The following is a 22,867-nucleotide window of genomic DNA, read 5'->3' on the forward strand; positions in this document are numbered from 1 at the left end:
ATTTCATTCTTAGATATTTACCCAGGAAAAATGAAAATGTATTTCTGTGCAAAAACTTATTGGATGTTCATAGCAACTTTATATACAAAAGCCAGAAGGTAGAAACAATCCAATGTCTGTCAAGAGGTGAATGGGTAGATTAATTGTGGATATCATAACAATGGAATACAACTGAACAATAAAAAGTGGCAAAGTATTGATACCTGAAGCATGAATGAACCTCAAAATAATTATGTTGAATAAAACAAGTTAGAGGAAAAGGAGTGCATACTACTTCATTTGCATAAAATTTTAGAAAATACAAACTAATCTCTAGTGCATCAGTTGTTGAAAGCTCATTACTTGCTGCTTGAGACAGGAATGGCTGTGTAGAATGGGGTGGAGATATTACAAAGTGTCACAAGCAAAATTTTGATTGTGAGGATGTTGACTGTGATGGCAGTTTCATATATGTCAAAACTGATCAAGTTATATATTTTAAATAATTCTTCAAAAAAGCTATTTAGAAAATGAAATCGAATTATTTAAGTCAATCTCTTAGAACACATAGCTAACAGACACAAAACCACAATAGGAAATGTTATATGTTAAGTATAGATCTGTTAAGTGCAAAATCTGACTATTAGGAGCACATGAAGAGAGGCACAGGACATTTTCTTAAAAAGTAATATAAGAAAAATATTTAAAGCTAAGAGATGTAGATCTTTAGATCCAGAGTTTCACTCAGATTCTACAACACAATGAACAAAAAGACTCGCACTAAATAGGTCTTTATAAATGCTAGAAAGATGTCATAAAAGTTCCCTTAATCCTGGATGGGTTGAGAAGTTAGGGGTGAGTCTCTATAAGTAAATAAGAATCAATTGACATCAAATTTTTTATCAGTATAACTAGATGATAAAATATAATTATACAATGATTTCAAAGTTCTAGGGAGATTGCTTTGCATCCACATCACTACCAACCTAACTACCAAGTAAACAAAACAAAACAAAAAACAAACAAAAACAAAGAAAGAATTCACATATGCAAAGCCTCAGAAACCTTCTGTCCTCTTCTCATATTTTCGGACATTTACAGAGAATGAACTTTGGCAAAACGAGGAATAAAAAAAGAGAAGACCTAGGCTGTTAAAAAAATTGGTGGAACTAATCCAGGAGTTCCATGGAAAGAAATCATAGGATGAGAACTTTGCAGCAGGTCCAAAATGCAAGCAATCCTAATTTGTATGGAAGTCAGTGTTTATAGATACCAAGAAAAATATTTTCATGAAGGAAGATAGAAAGGACAACAAACAATAAATTTAATGACTAATGTGGTGAATAATGTTAGGTACACGGTCAAGAAAGGATACCATTCCTTCCTTCCTAAGTAAAAATAATACAAATTAGAAACTCTAGAATGGGTGTTCGTGGGAGACTGGGTGGGACTAAACCAAGGAAGGACTCGATGAAACATACCTGTTGAATGATTTGGATCAAATGAAGTAGTGTTGGAAAAAGAGGTTCATTATACCTGGACCTTAGGAAGATTCTCCCTCAAATAGCCCAAGGTCGACATAGCGCACAAAGAGGTCGGAACAAACTGCTTAGCTTTGCTTTGAATATTTATATACTTGATAACATTTTTCATTGTTTTTGAAATTTTAGAACTAATTTAAAGTAAAATCCTGAAGGCTGAAATGTAGCTACCATTCTGAATGGGGCAGTTTTCAATTTCTGTAACTCAGTAACAGCTGCCAGGACACCTCTTTTTTTTTTTTTTTTTTTTTTTTTTTTTAGGACACCTCTTTTCTTAAACATCCAGAGTTTCACTCAGGAACCCACTTTGAAGTGAGAAAAACTATTAACTACAGAATTTTTTCTTCTTCTTCTAAGATTTATCTTTATGCCTTCAAATGAAATATTAAACATTGAATATAGCTCAATAATGTAGGTTGTTTCATTAGTTTTTGTTTAGAATCAATCTATAAACACAATATTAAATAGTAAAATATAACTTTATGACTGTAGGTAGAATGCAGATGTGTTGAACCCTGGTAATATAGAACTACAGTTAACACAAGATGGGGGGTGAGGAAAGAATAAGAGAAACTCATGAAAAGATAGGGGTGTTGACATATTTATCTAAAAAAAATGGGAGTCAAGAAACAAATGCTTGAAAACCTAGGGATCAGAAATGGAGATTTCAGTTGTAAAGATATTTTTTCTTAGCATATTTTTTTTATTTTTTCTTATTTTTTCTGGCTACCAAGGCCACTAACCTAATTGCTATTTGGTTTTAAGATGCACACACATACACCCATACCCATTCCACACCATTTCAGTGAACTACATTTTGCTCACAAGTGCCCTCTGCATTGCTTGCCCATGGATTCTAAGTGAAACCTATTTAAGTACAAAATAAAATTATAGAGTGTGAGTCACTCTAATGTAAGCAGTACTTCAATCAATAACCATTGCTGATTTAGTCCTATTGGGGCTCAATGTCCTACCTTCCAAAGAGTCAATCTTTCCTGAAGAATTTTTCCCATTCAAAGGAGAGTTGGCAGTCCATGAAGCTGATAAAAAGGAGGTAGGTGAGGGGCGTCTGGGTGGCTCAGTTGGTTGAGTCCTGGTTTTGGCTCAGGACTTGATCTCAGGGTCATGAGATTGAGCTTCCTGTCTCAGGTTCCCTGCTCAGCAGGGAGTTTACCTCCCCTCTCCCTCTGCCCCAACCTGTGCTCATGCTCTCTCTCTCTCTCTCTCTCGAATTTATTTATTCTTAAGTAAATCTTTATGAGACCCATATGCTACTTATTGCGTTAACAGGTGCCTTCAAATAAGTAAATAAATCTTAAAAACAAAACAAAACAAAAAAACAGGTGGGCAAGAATTGTAAAATGGTGCCAAATGTGTACATGGACCCTAGTAGCCCTGGAGACATGGGACTGAAAAGATTCTGGACAAAGGCCCCCAGGGCATAATTGTACTCCGCATTTAGGGAGGCTTTTTTTTTTTTTTTTTTTTTTTTTGGTTAATCAAAAGTGGGTTGCTTTTGAAAGAAGATTTAAGAAACTCAGTCAAAATTTGAAAACCTTTTTTTTTCCCCCTGAAGTTATTGGTAATTTAAATTTGTCATCTGAATAAATAGCGTTACAGCCTCATGGAGTAGGCAAGAAATGTCCTCATAGTGATGTTCCAGTCTTAGATGAAGCATTAATGTGAAATATGTCCAAGTCAGGGTCCCAAAGTAGATCAGGGATGTAAAAGCATATGATGAAAAAAAGAATGTTACAGGGTCTGTAAAGAATTACTGAAGAATTTGTATTATTTTGCTTAGAGTAGATAAATTTGAGGGTGTACTAAATGCCTGAGGACATTTTATAAGATTAACAACCACAGCGGGGATTTTCCTTTTAAGGTATTTGCAGGTGAGCCAGCAGCTTTTCTGAGAGCCTACAGATATATTTCTCAATAAAAGTCCTATCTGGCTTGAGGTGTGTGGGGATCTGAATTCATTCATTCATTCATTCATTCATTCATAGACATTGCTTGTTACTTTCTCACTGGAAAGGAAACAGGGGAAACTGCCTTTAGTACTAAAAAACTAAAAAGTAAGGACCAATACCACCTGTGCCAGAGATTATTGGTAGGTCTTTCCCTTGGTCTTTCATATAAAAATATTTCTCTCCTTAAACACTTATTTGAAGACACAGACAAGCTGGATCTCTGTGGCTCTAGGGGTCTTTTGAAGTTCAGAATAAATCATGATTTTTAAAGAAATGTCATGGTTCAGTTGTCCTCACATGCAGTCAGCTTTGAGCTTATTTCCTTTGACTTTCCAAGTAACCTAAATGGGCATGTGCATCTAAAAATACCTGGAATTAAAATAGGCACACCATTTCACCAAAAGATAGCCAAGGAAGAAAAAAAAAAATCAGTCATTGTATTTAAGTCAGTTAGTTCTTTTTTAATAAATTTGAATTCATTCATCAACAAGTTTCATATTGTATCTATCACTCAATTTTGCTGTTTTTCATGTCAAATAATACCAAAAAATTACATCAATGTGCTTAAGCAAAATTGGGTTTTAATTTATCTTTACAATGAAATGAAATCAACATGGGAATTGGTCATGACAGCAATCGCCTATTCCTACTAGAATAATCCTGTACTTACCTTGAACACATTCACTGACTTGTGAAGTAGAAATATGAGACAAGAATGATAAAACGTGTTTATGGGGCTCATCCTAGGGAGAGGCATGTTGTGTGAGCCACTCTCTGGGAGGTCACTATTTACCCAGGTGTTGGGAATTGGGTATTTCGGAAAACATGGCACCTTTCAAATCAATAGAAGAGGTAATCGATCCAAGGCACACTAGCTAGTGTCCTGGGAAAATTTAATCCACCTGGGCAGCTCTTTGCCCCGCGATTCATTGTTACTCTGACTGATGGCTCACATAAGATGAGAGCCAGAGTCAATTCCATGAGTAACAAACAATTCACCCATTGTTCAGTTTTGCTTACATAGAAATGGCCAGAAATTTAGACTTGTTTTCAGGTGGAGCATTAAGTAAGAATTATGAGATGGTTCATAATTTCAAGCCAGGAGATTCAAAGTTAGACATGTTCTCTTTAATCAAACACACCACTGTGGGACTAACATCAATGGGGTTATCTACTAGTTGCTGAAAATGAACACCTACAGCCGCAACGTGCCTGTCCCCTTAAAACCAGTCCCAAACGTGTGTGACATCTTGTCTGAGATAGCTCCTAGGTGAAAATGTTCATTCCAAAGATGCACAGGGGAAAAGTGCCTTTAATCTGAATGACTGAATATGTCAAAAATTCTGGGTGCTGGCATTAAAAACACATGATACTGCAGATGTACATGTAATCTTCAAACCTAACAGGAATATTATCATGACATACTTTCTACTTCATTTATGATTCAGGGGGAAATGAATGTCTCATGGTATAGACAGTGAAACCCCTCTACAGTCCTGGGGTCGGTGAACAAGAAGAACATTTGTTTAAAAGATTACTCAACTCTTATCAGTCTTTCTCTGTAAGGATTTATGTAGTAGGGCTCTTGAGTTGTCTCAAGTATATCTGAATATGGGTAATAACCAACTGTCAGAGCAAGATTCTTCTGTACATTTGAGCCCCTGTGAAGCATTTTGGAAAGACAGGACTACATAGAAAATTAACTTTTTATTATGTTCAGTTGTTGAGAAAGAAATATCATTATATTCCAAATTCAATTTTTCTTTTCTTACTCAAGATGTCTGGACGTGGGTAAAAACCACCTCACATTAGTGTCAGAGGTCTGGGTTCAAAATTCATCAGTACGGCTCGCTCACTGGCTCCAGTAACTACTGTGGAGTAATGAGAGGTCATTGTAACAGAACAGAGAACCAAATTCAACTCCCTTCTGTCAGCACAGAGTTCTGCTTCTCAATAGTTCTCACAACTTTTAAAAATGGAGAAGCTATAAAATAATTTTATTAGAAGAAAAGTAATTTTCTTCTGAAATGGAGTAAAGCAAACACATACCCAAGAATCTTAAAAAGTTTTTTTTTTTACAGAATATACGTATGTATTTGTATGTGTGTGTGTGTATGTATGTGTGTAGTTACAAACACTATTTATAGTATAGCTATTATGTTAACTTCATCGCAGTGTCTACAAAGTTGTGGATCCCAGTCTTGGTGCCAAATGCATATAAAAAGCTCAAAAGCTATTATGACTATACCATGCAAATTTATATCCAGAAAACCTTGGTAAGTAGACTGCAGCTCTTCTGAGCCCCATGGGGTCTCTGCCTTTGATAGTTGGGTACCTGAACTATGCATTAAAAAGTGTTTTGAATCATTTTTCTCCCAGAAAGAATTAATGTCACAGTTCTGAAAAGTATAAATTGTACACTTAAATCGGTCACTGACAGTTTTGTCCATGTTCATTTGCATTTTGGGGTCCCTCTTCTGCATGTGGAGCTCACTCCTTGAATCACTGGATACAGAAAAATATACCTGAAGTATTGAAAGGGATAAGGTCTTCACAAACGTCTTTTTTTTTTCTTTAACATGTTAACAATGATAAGGCCACTTACAAGGTTTTCCCCAATCTCTTTAACTTTTAGGATCCCTCATTGTTACCCATGGAAAAAATTTAAAAAAATATATCAGAGAAAAGCCCAAGACCAAGAAATCACTGGCTAATCTCCAGATAAAAAATAAAACCAGAGAGGAGCAGGTGGAAGAAGATGTTGAAGAAAGCTCGGAATGAAGGAGGGGAAAGGGTATAAAACTGGGCATTGCTTCTAGCATGAGATGTTGTGGGTTATATTTTACCTGACATTGGGTCTTGAACTGTGACAGACTCCTACAAATTAAAGGTTGTCATGGCAACCAAAGAAAAATCAAGTAGTGGTCAGCTTACGGTGATAGCCCACACCACATGCATACTCAGGGAACGTGGTGCCTCTATCTACCCAGAGAAAACTGGTGCCAGCTAATAGAGTACTGGACGAGATTTTGGTCATTGGTTTAGGACGGAACAAAGAGGGTGAGGCATATGTGGCATGTTGGGATAAAGTATTAATTTAGCAGTTCTTTCCTGAATATTTCGCTTTTTTTTTCCCCTCCAAATGCTTAATTTAACTGTGACATCTGTTTGCACAACTGTAGTCATTTCAGTTTATGGAGGCCTGTGATAGAAAGATTGTTTACAAAAAATATATCATCTTTTTTTTTCTTTAGAAAGATCTCATCTAAATAGTAAGTTAAGGTTGCGTCTATGAAACCGGTGCACCTTGTCTTGTTTCTACGAGCTTTAAAAAGTCCAAATACTGATGAGGCTGTGGATCAGAAGGAACCAAAAGTGACTGTGTTTGTTGTCAGGTTGCTCTCCTTTGCCTCAAGAGAATGGTCATGGGTCACTGGGTGATGCGTGGTGTGTACTGGTCATGTTCCTGCAGCACCCTAGTTAGACTAGGAGTAGTTCGATGTGCTTATGAAATATGTCAGATACAGAAATAAAGGTATGAAGATGTTTCATGGTTTCTGAAATTGAACAGTAGAAGTGTTTTAAGCCTCAATCTTAATTCTAGGTAACAGAAGTAGTTACATCACATAAAGGAAAATATGACATCGCATGCTGCCATGATAGCAAGCATTAAGAAAGGAAATTTTGGTAAATATACATATATATGCATATTATGCAAATATATTTTCTATTAACATACAATGTTATAAGAGTGATTGATAACATAAAGACAAGGGGGAAAATCATCCTAGATGGTTTTACCTTAGAGTAACAAATAACCTGAGACGTCTATGCTTTCTGTTAGATATCAGGCCTAGAAATCCATACGAGATGTGGAGCACATTTTCAGTGATTGAAATGTCAACTAAACATTGCCAAAACATGCCACTGTGTTCCTGCATGACAGGTAAGCTGGATCCACTCCAAGTAAACAAAAGAATACACTGTACATCAGAGTACTTACAATAAGATGCCATCCATTTCCGATGGGTTTTCAAAAGATGGGCATTCAGACATCAGCTTGGGATCTATCTGTGTTTAAGACAACAGGTGAGCACACACCCGTGGCTCACTTCATCCACTAAACCAGTATAGAAAAAGTATGCCCGATGAAAGTAAACCCCATCACCAAAAGAGCTGAAAAGCCTTCACTTAGTAAACAGAAAGGATATGAAGTGTGTGACTCATTTTAACCTAGCAATATCACTGTATGAGTTTTCGAAGTTTAACTAAGAGTTTCTTTCTGATTTTTAAACTAAAACATCTAACTTATGATAATAAAAGACACATTTTGGGATGATATTGTGTTTCACGCCCTCATTCTCAAGGCATAATATTTAGACGATGCTTGTCCCTTTCAATTAAAAAAGAAAAAACTATGACTTTCTTTAATATGCATCCTGTGTTAAATTGTCCATAGCTGCAAAATGTATATATGTATGTGTATTTGTTCAGCATACACGTGGGTACTCATACCCGTGTGTATAAACATAAACACATACATCCTCATATACACGTGTATTTTATATATATGCTGAGAAAGTTCACATATATATACAATTGCGTATGTATATATGTGTGTCTGCGTGTGTGTGTCTGTGTGTGTGTACAGGTATAAAAACTTGACAGGCAGAGTAATATTTCACTCAGTGTTAAATGAAGTCTTTGAAAAATCAAGTACAGTCACTCAGTTAACATAGTACAGCCAGTAAACTAAGTTGAAAAGAGAAAAAGTGAATGGAAACACGATCCTGGACCATCTGTCTATGGCATTCACATCGGTTAGATCAGGGATTTTAATTTTGAGCTGTGAAGACCTCCTCCGTAGATGGGTCTTCTTGTGCGGGATGCTTCTGTCCCCCATGTGTCGCCCATGCCCTTCCCTAGGCATGCTCTGTTTCCTGTACTGGATTCCTGAGTTGTCAAAGGGTCTTGCTGAATTCCTGGTATCACCAACACCGCCCGTGACCTCATTCATTTCATTGTGAACCTCCAGCGATGTTAACAGGATACTTCCATGAGCATCCACCTAATTGAAGAAAATACACATCGTTAGACAGCTAGCATGCCAGTAAATCTAATTTTCATATACAAACCCAGTAAGACTTACACCATGCAATCATGTCACATACATTATGAGAAATTGCACATCTGTCAAACCCAGCACTGTTTTCATGGAAAACATCATTTTGAAGGCTTAATTTCAGTTAAGAGATTTTATTTCCTTGATTTAAAAATTCTCACATAGGAGATTAGATTAAATAAAGGGGGCTTTTTAAATTGAAATTTCCTATTATGGATACAAATTCTTACTAAAGTCAAAAAGTACAAAACTCTTTTTAAGATGTTAACTTAGGTGTCTTCACCATTTTTCATAACTGGACACTGGGTGGAAACTATACTTTCTCAATCTTCTTTAGAAGTCAGCTTGTCCCCTTTTCTGACTACACAAAAATACTCACATTACCGTGGAGAAACAAGCAAATATTCCTATGATGAATGGGACACTCCTGATGACTTTGACAGACTCCTATGATCTCCTTACCTAATCCTGGTCCAGGAAGGAGGCCTCTTTGTTAAGAGTTATATTTATGATAGACTAAAGCCCTGCCCCCGCCCCCCAACCCCGCTCATATTGGAGCCAAACTTAAACATTTTATTCTGTGCCAAATAAAGCTTCAGACTTTTCATGATGTCGTCAATGGTCCATTTGTTTATTTGTTGGTCTGCCATGAAATTTCCACAGAGCATACCTGAGGCTAGGGGTCCTCAATGGGGTACTTTCTAAAGGGTCTGTAATCCCCTCTCTGAGCAATGCCAATCCGTCTCAGGGGAACGTGGCCCATTCCATAGTCCCCTCGGTCTCACAGCTCTCCAGCATGCTTTATGTTCCCCCAGTTGTCTTCATTCCTTTGCTAGAGGGCCATCTTCCTTGTCCTATCTCTGTCTGTGTAAGCCCTACCTTTTCTTCTAGAAATAGATTAAGCGTCTTTGGTTTCTTCCATGGAACTTTCACAAAATTAATTATTGTGTGGAGCAATAATGTATTAGTACATATTAATTTGCACATTCCCATCTTCTGTATACTTTTTACTTTCATTAAAGGCATTGTGCTAGATATGAAGGAGGTGAGGCATGGAGAGACGATTCCCAACTCAGAAGAGGCAGGTGCCTATGCAGACTTCCGAGCAGTACCAAGACCACAGGTGGGGTGACTTTCAGACACCAAGTAGCCCAGACACAGGAAGGGCTGCAAACCTCTAGGGGCCACTCAGGCTCAGGCACAAAGGCACCAACACTGACTCTGAGATGTCTAACACATGATTTGGAGTACCATTCAGTCATGCTTGGGAAAGGAGAGGTGTGGTCATCAGGATGTCCCCCTTACTCCGCAGATCTGTGAGTATGTTCTTTATGGGCAAAAGGGACACTGTAAACATATTTAACCTTATAAGCCTTACAATAGGGAGATTAGCCTGGATTATTCATATAGGCCTAATCTAATCACACAAGCCCTCAAGAGTATAGGGTATTCTTCAGCTGGGAGCATGAGAGAGAGAGAGAGGTGGCAGAAGGAGAGACCAGAGAGACCAGGGATTTGCAGTGAAAAACAATGGATTTTCTACTGATAGAGGGCAGTGCAGATAAATCGTAGGAAGAAAGGGGGCAGCCTCCAGGAGCAAAGACTGGCTCCTGGCTGATGGCCAGAAGGCAGCAGGGATCTCGGTCCTACAATCAGAAAAAACTGTGGTCAACAACCTGAATCAGTCTGGAGACAGATCTATCCCCAGAGCCTCTGGAAGGGAACACAGCCCGTTGTCAGTGTCCTGAGACTCTCCGCAGAGAGCCCAGCTAAGCCCCACTGCACTGGACTTCTGACCAACAGAACTGGGTGCTTTTTTAAAATGGCTACATTTGTGGTAATTTCCTGTGACAGCAATCAAAACTACCATAGAGGAGAGAGGGAAGATTTCAGAGGAGAAATGCATTTGAGTTGGGCCTCAAAGAATGAGTAGACATTTTCCAGCAAAAAGCAGAAAAAAACCATCACAAGCAAACGCCTGAAAAATGACAGAAGTGTTTTGAGAAAGGCAAACCAGCTGAGTGGGACTTTGGAGAGAATGGGTCCTGGCACATGCTAAGCTCACAGTTGATGGGATGGTAGTCATTCTTATCACTGTCAATACCATCTTCTAACATTTTATAATAAGAAAATACTCCCCCTGATGGACAGGAATGCACATCAGAGTTAAGCCAGTAGGGGTTTCTGTATATTGCATCAAAGAATTTCAACTTTATGTTCCAAGTAGTAAAAAGCAAAAGTGATTTCTAGGTAGAAAAGTGACGTTCTTCTGAAGTACAACAGAAACTGCAGAGTAGAGATGCTTCTGAGAGGAGGGAGTAGTAACTCCTGTTGGAGTGCACCGCCCTCCTTCTGTTTCCTTTAGCGCAGTCTAAAGGAGAAATGCCAAGAGGCTTTGAGCAAGGCTCCCCTCCAGTCACTGCAGCAAATCCCAGCACTCCTAGCATGTGCTGTGTCCACACAGCAGTGGTGCTCCACAATCACCACTCTCTTCTGTCTCTTCTCAGTGAAGAGAGGGGTGGAGAGAGAGTTGCCTGCCGTCCTGCTCCCACTTGGCCTTTTGGCCTTTCCTGAGCTCTCTGCAGAAACACTCATACCACCCATGAAGGGTCCAAGGGGAGGGGTAGCAGCAGCAGGCACACATGAGCCTGGGCTGTACTGGGCTCTCCTCCATGATGCTGCCTCTGAACTGTAGGGCCAGCAGCGCCATAGTGGAGAGGGGCCCTGAAGACCTATGGTCTCCTTAGAATGGAGGACAGCCAGCCTGCGGGTGCTGGGAAATGCAAATGGACCAAGAAAACACCCAGATAATAGGGAGAAGGCCCTTCATGGAGACCCATTCTTGGGGGTAGGGACAGAGCATTGACAGTTTTGTCAGAAGCATTAGAGTTCTGCTTTTTGCTTTTGTTTTTTAATCCAGTAGAGGGAAAAATTCGAAGGGGGCTTGTATCTAAAAAGTACCAGGAATGTTAGACCTTTGTAAGAATTTGGAACATGTGTTCCATGTCTGTTCTTTTTGTTATCTTGCCCTGAAATGGTTAAAACCCTTTCCAAAAAAAGAAAAAAAAAAAGTCATTGAAACCTCCAGTGGTTTCGGAGATAGCCCCTCACTATAAGAAGAGGCTGTGGAAGAGTCTGAGACACACATTAAGGTGTGGCTGAAAGGGAGGGGCAACAAAGGAAAAGTCAACAAAGGAGTGGGCACAGGACAAGCATGTCCTCTGTGGAAGTAGTCACTCTCCCTAAGGAAGCGGTGATTTGAACCCGCTTTGAAAGCTATGGATGTAGCTAGCTGCTAAGACAGCAGAGAGGAGAGCGCCATGGGGTCAGCTGAGCTGGCCTTTATACAAAGGAAAATTAAAACCAGTGTTCTAGAGGAGAGAAGCCTCTTAGTAGTCTCTTCTCTCTCTTCAGTACCCTCTACCATGCTTTATGCCACACAGGAGAGAACAGGATGGTGAATGAGCTGTCCGCTCACTCAGACATCTTTTCCTTGATAGAGAGTCAATCAGTGTATTTTAGTACTGCAGTGAGTAGGTGTGATACCCTACAAAATATGTTTTTGAATTATGACAAGAAATATATTAACTTATCACTTATAGAGATTTTACAAACTGAGATCACTTATCAAATTGGCTCCATTAGACCTTATTTAACTGACCAATATTTTAAATAGACTTCTTAAAATAGTAAGCTGATATATTTAAAACAAAATTTATCTAAAGTTGAATCAGAAAATAACCAAAGGTGGAAGACACTTGCTTGCTTTTTTTTGTCATGTGAAATTTATACTTTCCAATAATGATAAATGATTTATTATATTAATTTGAACCTCAGAGGACTGAAATTATTTTACTAAAGGCAGAAAAAAAAAGAAAACACCAATTAACTCTAAAAAACGTTCTCTCCATTTTATGTAATATTTCAAATACAACAAAACCATGAGACAAAAAGCCCAGTGGTCTACTTAGGAAGGTGGATACCTCACTGGAGACATGCACACAAGAGGTCCAGACTCTTGGGATTTTTCATGTAAAAAACTACTATATATCTTCTTCATACCATGCCCTGTGTGAGGTGAGAGACCTTAACAGGTGAATAAGAAAAGATCCTTACTCTTAAGGGGTCTAACAGGTGAGAGTTTCAAGTAATCAACAAGCATATTAAAAAAAAAATACTTCATAATGAAACTTAAACACATTTTTAAATACAGGCCAGCAATATAATCTCTTTTTTTTAGTTATAAACAATGCCATATAAAAAGCTCCCTTTATCAAAATCTAGGAGATTATAATGACTTTGTAGAATGAAATACTAAATGGGGAGAAGTCTCTTTTTAAAGGGCGAGGAATATTTTATGAGAGACTAATTCTGATCAATGTCAATGGTTCTAATGATTTAGCTTCAACTGGCTTTAAAAAGTTGTGTTTGAGAACTGTCCCTTCTCTTCCCATTAGAAAAGTGAAAAAACACACCATATCAACAGAACATTGTGTTCTGATGATGAATACCATGGACTCATTCAGCATCATGAGTCCATGATGGTTCATTCATGGACACACATTCCATGACCATTTATCATATCTGAGCCATGGTGTGCATATTCTGGTAGATGCCAAGAATCAAATGCTATTTAGCAGAGAGAGCATGGTGGCCGTGTGAAATGTAACATGCCATTTCCTAAGTGTAGAGCTTGTGCTGTGGAAGTTAGGAGAACAGAGACAAAACCAACTACTTGAAGAAGGGAGTGACAGAGGCAGAATGGAAAAGTAGTAGGAAAAAAATATCCAGGGCATGTCATGGAGAAGAGCATCTGGCTGAGGTCTTGAAGGAGGCTAAGCTGGGGATGAAGAAGAAAGGGATTCTGGAAAGAGAGAATTCAAGGCAAAGAGATGATAATGTACACGGTGGTTTTGGGAAGCACGCAGGAAGAACAGAAAAAACACAAGAAGTAAGGTCAACTGAATGCTGAGTTGGTTTTTCAAGACTTAATGACAAATTTGTTTGAATCAATATCCTGTCTTCTCAAGTCCCTTATGGCCTGTGCTGTGCAATTGGGAAAGGACTTCATGAGGGCAAGATCTAAGTGTATGCCCTTGACTCTAGTGAACCCAATATAATTAATAATTGACAGAAACAGAGTGCTCTTGGGTGCTTTGGACATTTATGGCTACCTTGCAGCTGTTTCGGGACACAGCTTGTGTGAGGTAGGTCTCAAGCACCAACACTATTTTCCACGATTTCTACTTCAGAGTGGGTGAACACTTGTAATGGAAACAAAACAATAATCTTAAAAGAAACTTGAACATATATTGGATAATAAGAGCTTAGTGCAAATTAGTTTGGATGCTTTTGACTTATAGTTTTACATTTACATAGTTTTCATTTAAAAGTGAAGCAATGTGTAGAAAATCTCCAACAACATTATGAGAAGATTTTTTCCCCCAAGGGAATTAAAGGAGTTATTAAAATGTGTTAAATCTTAGAAACTAAACATTTTAAACAAATATGTCCCCAAAAGATGCTAATCTTTTTCTATCAGCTAAAATTTAAATCTTAAAACAGATGGAAGTGGAGTTGGTGAAACACAAGACTGAAATGCCCTGTAGAGGATGGAAGATGATGACTTGCATCTCTTAAATACTCTAAATATTAAATATGAATACTTCATATTTTGAAGAGTCTGTCTCATATCTACTGTAATCAGAATCAATGAGTTTAATATTGGTTTTCTTCCTGTTCTATAACCTGGGCAGGCACAAATATGCAAAGGTAGGAAACATCTCATGCAGATGTTTGTTATCTCTATATCACAAAGGGGTTTTCATTTTTTTTTTAGAATCTCTCACCAGATTAGCACCTTATTGATACTCATTCTCTAGCTGATCTTATTTTTTAGTAAGAGGAATGATGTCAAGTCTGCAGCTCTGATACGTTGGAAGGAATTATGACTTTCTGACACTTCATGAAATTCCAATGCCAATTGGTCAACTTGAAAAATATCAAAGGCTAGTAACCATAATACATGCATCACAATCAAAGACTAACTCTTGAATATAGAAACAATTCAGGAAAGCAAAGAGGTTATGCACACATAAATTAAGGGCGTGATTTACATTGTACCACTGGTCTGAGGATAAACTAAGTGAATACGAGGACAGTTTGAGCATTCATGAATCAACCACTTAGTTAAAATTGCATACAACCACTGAATATAAGGAAAATCTACCTAAGGTTTTATAGTAAGGTCAATAACACCATCATCCCAAAGACAGTCATTGGTGGCACAGATCCCTCTTGGTGGCCTGCAGAGCCCCCAAGGGAACGACCCTGACATCCCGTATGGGACAGGAAATATGACCTCAGGAAGAAAATGGCTGTGCAAATCCCTGTGGTCAGTCTAGTGTCCTCTTTCAGTCCAAGGACAAGTGCAGCCCTCTGAGGGCCAGGGCTCCCATCTATAACACAGATGGACTTCTGAGACTGTTGATGGACACTCTAACAAACAACCCTGAAAGATATCACTGAAAGTGAATGAATGAGTAATTATAATTACAAATTCCTGAAGGTGTTGGTCAGGTGCATAGTGCCATTTATTTTTTGCAGGAAGTTTGTGATTATTTTCTCACTTTCCCTTAACTCATCTACATTACATGATATAAGCTTTTGGGGGGGTTTCACTTCCATCTGAAAATTATCATTAAAGTCTTAGATGTGGGTCAGCAATAATTTTTAATCCTTATTTTTAAGAATATCAAATATGAGTTTAAAACTATTATCTATAAGTTTGTATATCAAATTTCAGACCTTAGCAGCTGATCTACAGTTACAGATTTTTCAAATATGAACATATAAAGGCTTTAACAAAGCTGCTGGGAAAACACAGAAACAAATTTTTAGGAAAACAATAAAAATGGCCTTGGGAATAAAATATAATTTTTCTCTGCATCTCATTTACCATATAATATCTGATGTAAAATATTTTTCACATTCTGCTACTTTTCTCTGTGCATGTTAGAGGTGTTTCTGTTTTTGCTTTAAATTTTAAGCTTCACACTCAAGGTACCACAATAATTTGGTAGTCTAAACCATCTCATTTAGAAGAAAGGAAACAAATTTATAATCTGTTTAAATTATGAGGGACTTTGGAAAAACAGCATTGTATGTGTATGTGTGTCTGTATATCGGTGTGATAGAAACAATAATGATGTGATGAATTCCAGTTTCCTTGGAAACAGCATGACCAAAGCATACTGTGTATTCATAGTAGGATGCAGACTTATTTAGCAACATAACAGTATGCTACTAAGTATATTTTCCAGTAAGAAGTTCAGGATAATTTTGCCTGTGGAAGCCTGATTTTTCTCACAGATCCTGGGTTTCTCTGACCAACTCTACTTATGTTTTGCTGAAAGGATGGGAGCCATTTACATTTATTTAACTGCCTGCATTCATTCATGAGTATTTGTGAACCTATTCTGGGCCACCAGTGGTCTACGGACACAGTGAATGCTCTAAAGGAGCTTCTGCATTCCTCTAAGGAACAGACCCATGACATGCACTAAGAGCATGGGAAAAAGCATGGAAAGACCACAAGCTTGAGAAATGAGTAAGTTTAGCAAGAAGAATTAAGTCATAAAGACATGTAGGAGCAACTACAGCATGTACACAGGGAGAAATACATTTTTGATAACTTGATGGGGTGCAAGAGGTAAAATGATAAAGAAAAAAAATACATAGAAACTATAATGTGCTTTCATTAAAGTACTGTTTATAATTCCAATGACATATTGTTTTCACTTAAAAAATGAAATGACATGAAATTGCAAAACTACTTTGTAACCAGAAGGATATAAGGATGCTAGGCTGGAGGGGGTGAACCTAATTTATGGTCTCTTTTGGAGTGTACAGCCCAAGGGCTTCCTAAAACAATGCACAGTCCTTGGCTACTATTATCTGACTGGGCCAGGCTCTGACTTTTCTGAACACACCTGCCAAGAGCCCTTGAACAGAGCACTGCTCCTCCCTCACACTAAGGACCTTGCACTAGGGGACTATGCCAGATAGTGGGTAGATGAGAGAGGGGTCTGCCCTCTCAAAAAGCACAGCGGCATGCTGGACAATATCATTTGTAATTTTATCACTAAAAGAATATTGCAACATTTTGGAACATTTTGCCTGTCAAGTTCAGAGCTAGCATCTCACATGGTATTCACATGTTCTATTCTTCTCAGAGGAAACTGGAAGCTTGTGGCTTCTCCAGTTTCTGCACTAATTTTGGTTTTATCTAAAACTTGGTGACTTTCAGGAGGCCACATTGTAGATTATGACCAAAAACTCCCACTTAAAGATCAGGTAAGTAACTGCGGCGACTGATGCATGGTAGGGGGCAGGGAGAGACTGTGAAAGGCATGAGGGTGAGTGGTCAGGCTGGTGGAGGGCCTACCCGGTTGCTTTCACTCTTGGAACGGTCATTCTTTGCTTTGGCTGTCTTTTCTGCAAGCTTCTTCTGCCTTTGTGGGCCTCTTCCAAAGAAAATGTAGTTGACAAAGGCATACTCCAGAAGGGCCAGAAACACAAAGACAAAGCAGCCCATGAGGTACATGTCAATGGCTTTGACGTAGGGGATTTTGGGCAATGTCTCGCGAAGGTGTGTGTTGATGGTTGTCATCGTCAGCACAGTCGTGATCCCTACAAAAGAAACAGAAGGGTGAGAGGCTGCAGCTTTGCAGCTCCATTCCTCACGTTTCACTTTTATATTTTCTCAAACAGCTCTAAATAGTTGGAGATAGTAGACTGAATATTATTAGATCGGAAGGCAACAGAGCCTGAAACATGTATGGGCAGCAGGTCACAGCTCACGTCAGGAAGCTGACATCTCTGTTCCCTGTGGGGCACCATTCCATGGCACCTGGCGCAGAGAGAGAACAGAGAAAATGAAGAGAATGTGCTTTTTAAGAAAGTTGGAAGAAATGAAAACGATCCCAGAAATTAATATAAAATACAGTGTGTCTGGATGAGAAGCTTCCAAGAAGAATGAATCTATGAAGACTCAAAGAAGAGGGTCATCTACTGCCATTAGTGAGGCCTCAGTGAGTCTGCTCATCAAAAGAAAATTCTTACCACAGTGCTCTATGAAAAAGGGGAATGAGGCAATGATTTTTAAAATTGAGAGTGGACATGATTCAGTTCCGAGTTCAAAAAGAAAGAAGAATTTCAGGGAAGTTACCAAGGACAGATGATCTCACAGAGTCCTTTCCCTCCTTCTCATAACATGCATGATGAAGTTAAGGGCTAACAATTTTATTCAAACTATAGAATCTTGCCATACTCTGGGGGAATAGACTAGATCCCCCCAACTTTTTTTTAAATGTCAAAATGTCATAATGTTGAGTTCTCTAGATAGTAGTATATGAATGCTTTCTGTTTCCATAACAGAGCTAAGTCCAGTCTCTAAAAACATGTAAGGACCATATTTTGCAATTATACCATAGCAATGAACTTTTTTTTTTCAATACAAATATCCCATATTGGATAATTTGAAGCCACAGAGAGGAGGGGACATGGCAGTGACATGACTAGAGTTTGATGAACTGAGTGAAGTCACACATGCAGGAAAGATATGGATTGCTCACTTCTTGGTGGGATAGTAAATATTACAACAGACTTGCTCTCTCTTAAAATAAGAAGTTTCAAGGAAGCAAGACCACTCCAAAGGGTCATCTCCTTTCTATCTGTTCAACTGGTGCACTGAATGCAATTATCCCTGTGTCTTCTAGGACCCAGTGGAGAGAAACACTTCCTCCTCATTGCTATGTCAGGTCTTCCCTCAAAGAGGAGACTTCTGAAAGTGAGAGCTTTAGCCATGGTCCCTCAGCCACAGCAACCTGAAAAATATGATATCACTGAGGCCAGGGGATAGTGCAGGACAGAGAGGTCAGTGTTCCCAAGATATAGGGCAGAGCTCAGACTACCTCTACATATGATTCCACCAAAGGCACTTCTCTAAGGCCTCATATCCCACCCAACTCTCCAGTGAGGGTTTGTATTTATAAAGCATCTTAGTTTGATGTCCTCCAGATTCCTATCCCATCGTTGGAGGTAAGCATCCTTAGACTGTGTATCTCACAGAGACAACCTCCAGACCACAGATCTCTATTTGCTCAGACCATCTGGAGGGCAAGGAATAAAGCCCAGTCTTCTGTCACTAGCACATGCTTTCCTTCCACCCACATCTAAACTGCTATGAAAAGTAGAGGAAGGAATTGAGGCACTGAGAAACTATTTTTGTGTGTACTGCAAACCATGAGAGCTTATGGAATATATGGAAATCGAATATGTCAGAATATTTTAAGGTTCCCCTTTAAAGTCACATTCATGTGCACCTGGGGACTTTTAAAATTTGAAAAATGGCAATGGGATGATTACAGTTTACAAATAAATGTGAAACCATGCAAACTGTACAAAATTAGATGTTTTCACCATTATTCAAAAATTTTGTAATTTTGCTGTCACAACTTTTTTCCCTTCCAAACATATTTGGAAAACATAAATGCTTTGGTTCTCTCCAGTTGACTCTCGTGGCTCTCTAGTTGACTATTTTGAGTGGACATGTATGACACAGGCTTCAGTGGGTGTCCTGGGAAATGGGCTGAAAGAACACAGGGGTAGGAAGAGCCAGCACACGTCACACAGGCACTCAGCCTGGGAAAAGCAGCCCTGAGGAAAATGGGACAGCAACCTGGCTCAGGCACCTAAGCTCAGGCTCAAGGAGTCTCTTAATAGTATGGTTTTGGGATGAGTGCTCTGTTTGGGCTCACATTAGCTCTTAGTTTAAAAGGTCAGTGAATTTATTAATTCTTTGTATAATTTTGCTTTCTATCTACATATTGTGAGTGGTGGTGGACAATAATGATTCATAGACTTGGATGGTCCAGCCACAGGGCCCAGGCCAAAAGCTTAGCTCTGTCACTTCCCAGCAGCATGGCCGGAGAGTTGATGGGTCCACACCATTGTCTACAGCTGTTGTGAAGTTTAAATGTGATGCCTGAAAACCATTGGTGATATGTTAACAAAAGGTAACAACAAATAATGGTATTTATTATTATCATTAAAGAAAGAGAAATTATTCAGGAGCTTCTGGTTTTCTGGCAAAAGACCCACATCCACAACCTTGCTTTGAAATTCTGCTCTCTAAGGGAGCCTATCCAACTGCAGTACAGATGACTGAATGGTGCTTTCCATGTTCTTTGTACACTGATCAAGCTGTTCAGTCCTTCTACTAATTGTTAGCCTCAAATTATTTCTCATTTAGATTATGCTAATAAAATATTATATTTGAAAAACTGCATTTGTAAAGTTATGAAATAAAAATATAATTTGCATCATTTAATCAAAAGATATTTTATTTCTCTTCTTTGTGATCAAAATAATGTGGAGTGAACTATTTTAGTTTAAATTTTCCCTTTTAAAAGGACCAGTACTATTCACTTCAGGGTTTTGAGGAAGACCATTCAGTTGTTCTTTTTTTATTTTTTTATTTTTTTTAGATTTTATTTATTTATTTGACAGAGAGACACAGGGAGAGAAGAGAGAGAATACAAGCAGGGGGAGTGGGAAATGGAGAAGCAGGCTTCCCATGGAGCAGGGAACCCAATGCGGGGCTCAATCCCAGGATTTTGGGATTATGACCTGAGCCAAATGACTGAGTTACCCAGGCGCCTGAAGGAAGCCCATCCAAATACAACTCCCTACTTTGCAGCCTGATGACTTATAACACTAGCAATTCAACAGATCTGCAAGTCAGCCCCTGATCAGTAGAAGCATAAAACTCTGAGGTGTACAGAACAGCAGTGCAACGCAGTTTTACAAAGGACCAGCATTTCCCTTCTCAATAGAGAGAGAACTCCAGACAACTGCAGGTCCAACAGATCCCTGAGCCAGAGAGGGCATTCCATGGATATCTTTGTTGAACACCCCTCTGCACGGATCTGTACCTCTAAGACTCATTTAGAAATGAGGTACATTCATCATGGTGCAGCCATTCAGGATGCTGGTAACAGCACTCAAAACAATTAAAAGGTGAGGTACAAGACAAGACAGGTGGAATGGAACTGCGGGAGGAGGATTTCTCCAATTAAAGTTCCCCAAACCATGGCCATATCTTCTTGAAAAGGCACAGAGCACATTAGCATTTTAAAAGATTCTGAGGGATCCCGCAATAATAATAATTAATAATAGTTCTTCCTTTTTTTTTTCTTTTTAATCCTTGTCTTTTTTACAATGTAACAGACAAGAAGACTCTGTGTGTACCATCTATTAATACCATAGGAATCACCTGTAGTGGTTGGGGGGGAGAACCGTGGAGTCAGACTAACAGGATTAAAATTTTTCTTCTGACACTTAATTTCATATGACTTTGTACTAGTTATGTAACTTCTCTGTACCTAATTTTCCTGCTCTGTAAAATGGGAACAATAACATTGCTTATTGTCCTATGGATGTTCTGCAGAACAGATAAGGTAACCCCATTAATGGCCTTGCAGAGAACCTGGCACCTGAGTATTTGGCAAATTTCAACTTAATGATTATTGTGTTGTTCTTCAGTGTTCATGACTCTATGCTATACTTTCCTTAAATTATTAGAGGTGACCTTGTGGTATGTCCCAATCCCTATAGACCCAGGCTCAGAAACCCTGTTCTACATAGGCAGAAGGTGGGACATAGGGAGTGAGCACGCTGGGGATCCTATCCTGAGCGCTGGACCTGTTGGACTGTAGTCTGCTCAGAAGCTGTGGCCCTAGGGTCACACTTGCCTTCCAGACCCCCAGGCCTCAGGGTTCATCCTGACATTGGCAAATGCCCATTCACTTCTGCCTCTGTACTCGCATCCGCCTCCCAGACTTGGGACATCAGTCAGAACCTGGCACTCCTCCAGTGGTGAAGCCTTAGCAGCTCTGCACAGACCATTCCTTTGTCCTAGCAAAGCCGTAACAGGATGATTTAGGTTTATAATCATAATGCTGTTCTGTTAGAAAAAGTGGAATCTACTTTCACTTACTGTAATGAGGCTGGGTTGACAACAGCTCACTTCAAATAGATTATTTAATATTGTGGAAGACAGTGTCTTACCATTAAGGAGCTATAGAACATGTATATCTAGAAAATTTAGAAATTCACATTTTCAGTATACCTCAGTCCTATTGATGCCAGATAATTAGTTCTTTGGTACTTATATTTCCCTAATTATCTCAATAATGACAAATTCTCCAAGGCCAATTCAATGTGAAACTCAAGAAGCTTTAGCTTGAGGTTTCTACTTGCACAGTCCCCATCCAGGCTTTGGGTGGGATCCCGTAATTTTACGTTTGTCTATTTTATATTCTCTTTCCTAAAGAGAGACTCTGAAGTTGTATAAGCTAACAGATCTACAAAATTTAGATCTGTCCCTCCAAATACATTTTAGATCTGACTTTTCCAGGTGAGAGGAAAAGAAAATAATTTAACAAAGAGTAATCTAGTAGCATTAAAAAAAAAAAAAAAGAGGAGTGGGAACTTACAGAAAGGACTATTGCTACAGGATAAACCTCTGCAGGCCATTGAAAAATCCTGGAGATCTTCTTAAGGGATGTTTTTCTTATCATACTCACTAAAAATACATAATAATATAACGCTTTTAGTTTTCTGATACTTTCTTCTTCTCAAACTAGGTTATTATTCACCTAACACTTTTGGGAATAGTTACCTGATTTCCTATGTGTTAATCTAATCTTGACTGTAACTCTGTGAGTCTAAACCAGACATCCACATACACACATGCGCACACATTTTCCTAGGGAAAACAGTGTCAATCAATTGGAAGTCCTGGAAAAAGATGAAAAAAAAAAACAAACAAACAAAAAAAACAAGGAAGAAAGAGGGATAACTAGAACCCTGAATTCTTATGGTGCTCTGTAAGCTAATTTACCAGCAAATGCTTTGATAATTATTTTCCATCAATTTTTAAAATATTATTTGATAATTTTGCTTTCAGGAATTGAACCCAACCCTATGAGAGAAAGAATGTAGGGAAAATTGCTCTTCAGCTCTATATTTTCTAAAATGTATTTAAATAATTATTTTGTCCATGCAGCTTCATAATAATTAGCTGAATAGAGAATAATGTTTTTGAAAATATAAGCTTTCCTTTAATAATTTAAAAATATTAGAAATATTATTAGAACATATAAAATATATTGTACATCAGCTAATAACCC

At 38.5% G+C, this 22,867-nt stretch overlaps 1 protein-coding gene across 2 annotated transcripts in view; it reads right to left on the reverse strand.

Moving 5' to 3' along the window:
* Positions 1–3,930: 3,930 nt before the first annotated feature.
* GABRB3 (gamma-aminobutyric acid type A receptor subunit beta3) overlaps positions 3,931–22,867 on the reverse strand; it is a 224,721-nt gene continuing 205,784 nt past the window's right edge. For both annotated transcript variants that reach the window (XM_044230588.1, XM_044230587.1), the window contains exons 8-9: positions 17,059–17,303; positions 3,931–8,558 (exon numbers count right to left, since the gene is read on the reverse strand). In XM_044230588.1, coding sequence (XP_044086523.1) covers positions 8,217–8,558; positions 17,059–17,303 — 587 coding nt within the window. In that variant the 3' untranslated portion in view covers positions 3,931–8,216. The remainder of the gene's footprint in view (positions 8,559–17,058; positions 17,304–22,867) is intronic.

The sequence above is a fragment of the Neovison vison genome, chromosome 13, assembly GCF_020171115.1.
Source record: "Neovison vison isolate M4711 chromosome 13, ASM_NN_V1, whole genome shotgun sequence".
Classification (NCBI taxonomy): domain Eukaryota; kingdom Metazoa; phylum Chordata; class Mammalia; order Carnivora; family Mustelidae; genus Neogale; species Neogale vison.